This window comes from Zonotrichia leucophrys, unplaced genomic scaffold, assembly GCF_028769735.1.
Source record: "Zonotrichia leucophrys gambelii isolate GWCS_2022_RI unplaced genomic scaffold, RI_Zleu_2.0 Scaffold_171_100846, whole genome shotgun sequence".
In the NCBI taxonomy this organism is placed as follows: domain Eukaryota; kingdom Metazoa; phylum Chordata; class Aves; order Passeriformes; family Passerellidae; genus Zonotrichia; species Zonotrichia leucophrys.
Window position 1 is genome coordinate 34,348 of NW_026992376.1, and position 2,144 is coordinate 36,491.

The 2,144-nt window shown below is 55.0% G+C and overlaps 1 protein-coding gene across 1 annotated transcript; it reads right to left on the reverse strand.

Moving 5' to 3' along the window:
• Positions 1-249: 249 nt before the first annotated feature.
• On the reverse strand, positions 250-864 carry LOC135461104 (zinc finger protein 586-like). Its single transcript, XM_064738092.1, has one exon. The coding sequence runs from the start codon at positions 862-864 to the stop codon at positions 250-252; it is 615 nt and encodes a 204-aa protein (XP_064594162.1).
• Between the last annotated feature and the right edge of the window lie 1,280 nt (positions 865-2,144).

Consider the following 2,144-nt stretch of genomic DNA (forward strand, 5'->3'; position numbering starts at 1 on the left):
CTTTCCTGCCCCTGGCAATGACCTGAGCTTGGAGTGAATGTAATGACACGGCAATGGCCAGACACTCATGTTCTTCAGGCCCACATCATATCATTAGCAGGGGCAGGAAAAGGGACAAGGGTCTTCCCAGCATGGATCATGGGGGACAGGGATCACCAGGGCTCTACCGAACGTCGGTTCTCCAAAGGGGAATGAAGTTGAGCAGAGCACGAAACTCCTCCTGCACTTGGGGCATTTGCAGAGCTTCCCTTACTGGTGCCTCCATTGGTGTCTGGTCAAGTGAGAGCTGCTGGTGAAGCTCTTCCCACACTGGGGGCACTCGTAGGGCCTCTCCCCAGTGTGGATGTGCCGGTATTTGAGAATGGTGGAGTTGAGACTGAAGCGTTTCCCAAAGTCAGGGCAGTGGAAGGGCCTCTCATCCGTGTGAATCCGCTCATGAAGGAGGAGATTGGAGCTGCTCTGAAACCTCTTCCCACACTGGGGACACTTGTAGGGCCTCTCCCCAGTGTGGATGTGCCGGTGGGTGACGAGGTTGGAGTTGCAGTTGAAGCCCTTCCCACAGTCAGGGCAGAGGAAGGGCCTCCCCTCGCTGTGAATCCGCTGGTGCTGGAGGAGATTGGAGCTGGTCCGAAACCTCTTCCCACACTGAGGACACTCATAGGGCCTCTCCCCAGTGTGGATGCGTTGGTGGGTCACAAGGGTGGATCTGTAGCTGAAGCCCTTCCCACACTCCCCGCACTCGTAGGGCCATTCCCCAGTGTGGATCATCTGGTGGCTGATCAGGGTGCTGCTCTGCCTGAAGCTCTTCTCACACTCCACACACTTGTAGGACTTCTCCCCATCATGAAGCTGCTCATTGACCATGAGCTCTGAGTTCTGGCAGGAGCTCTGTCCACCTTCCTGGCCCAGGGTGGGTCTTTCCTCCTCAGAGCACCCTGGGTTTGGAGCCCCTCCTCCTGTGGGATCTCTGGGAATTGTCCTCCCTGTTGGAATTCTGCACTGTGAGCCACCCGAAACAGCCTCTTCCATGAGGTTCTGCTGTGGGGATTTTTTTCCTCCCTGGTCTCCATTCTCAGCTTCTTCTCTGGGAGAGGAAGGACAAGGAGAGGATGGGATTTGCCTTCATGCGAGAGGGAAGGGGAAGGAGATCCCCCCATTGCATCCCCGGCAGGATGGGGTTGGCAGCAGGGTTGTCCTGCAGCTGAGGGCCCTGCTGGGCTGGGAGATGGAGCAGGAGAGAGGGGGAAAGGGGCACTGACTTCCTCCTCACCTTCTCGGGTGTCCCGGGGCATCTTCCTCTTCCTTGCAGCCTCCCCCTCCATCCAATCAATGTTTGGGAATGAGAAGTCCTGGTTTGAGGAAAAATACAATGCATGAGCATATCGGGTTAGGGGGTTCCTCCTGACCAAGTCCATCTCTGGTGCTGTGGCACATCCACAACAAGCCTCTGTGAGCAACCTGCACTCCCAGAGCCCAGAGCATGCTGGCTTAACCTGCTGATGGACAAGGTCAGAGATGGATCTTTGTGTGGAGCTCCAAATGCAGTTTATTGCAATGTAGAGCGTCCAGGGACAGAGAACACATGGGGCTGAGGACACTGGGTTTTATAAGGGGGGAAAAGGGCGGATCTGAGGGTCAAGGGCCAATGGGAACTGAGTACATGTGGAGCAGAGGGGGGGCAGCCAGCTGAGGAACCAGTGAGGTAACAGGGGCAGAGCACTGCAGTCAACCCGGACCAATAGGGGACAAGAGAAGGGAGAACATTCTAGGGGGAGTACATATAAGGAAAAAAGGGCAGTTGAACTGGGTGATAGCAATGAAGCCTGCTGCAATAACATGAGCCTGGAAATGCCTATGGGTGAGACCATTATACTCAGAGGGGTGTCTCTCTTTGAGCCTGGCCACCTTTGCCCTGAGGTATTACAGTTCCAGTGTTGGGCACCAGGACCTCCACACTCTAGAATAACCAGGAATCTGGTGCCTGTGTAAACCTGCAAAACACCAAGATTCTGTCCCTCAAAATACACAAATGACCAAGATTCAGCAAAAAACCCCAACCATGAGTTTCCCCTCTCTGGTCTCTCCACTTTGGGCTCCTGGAGGCCCCCTATCTGGGTTGCTGCGTGTCAAGTTTGTATTGGTGT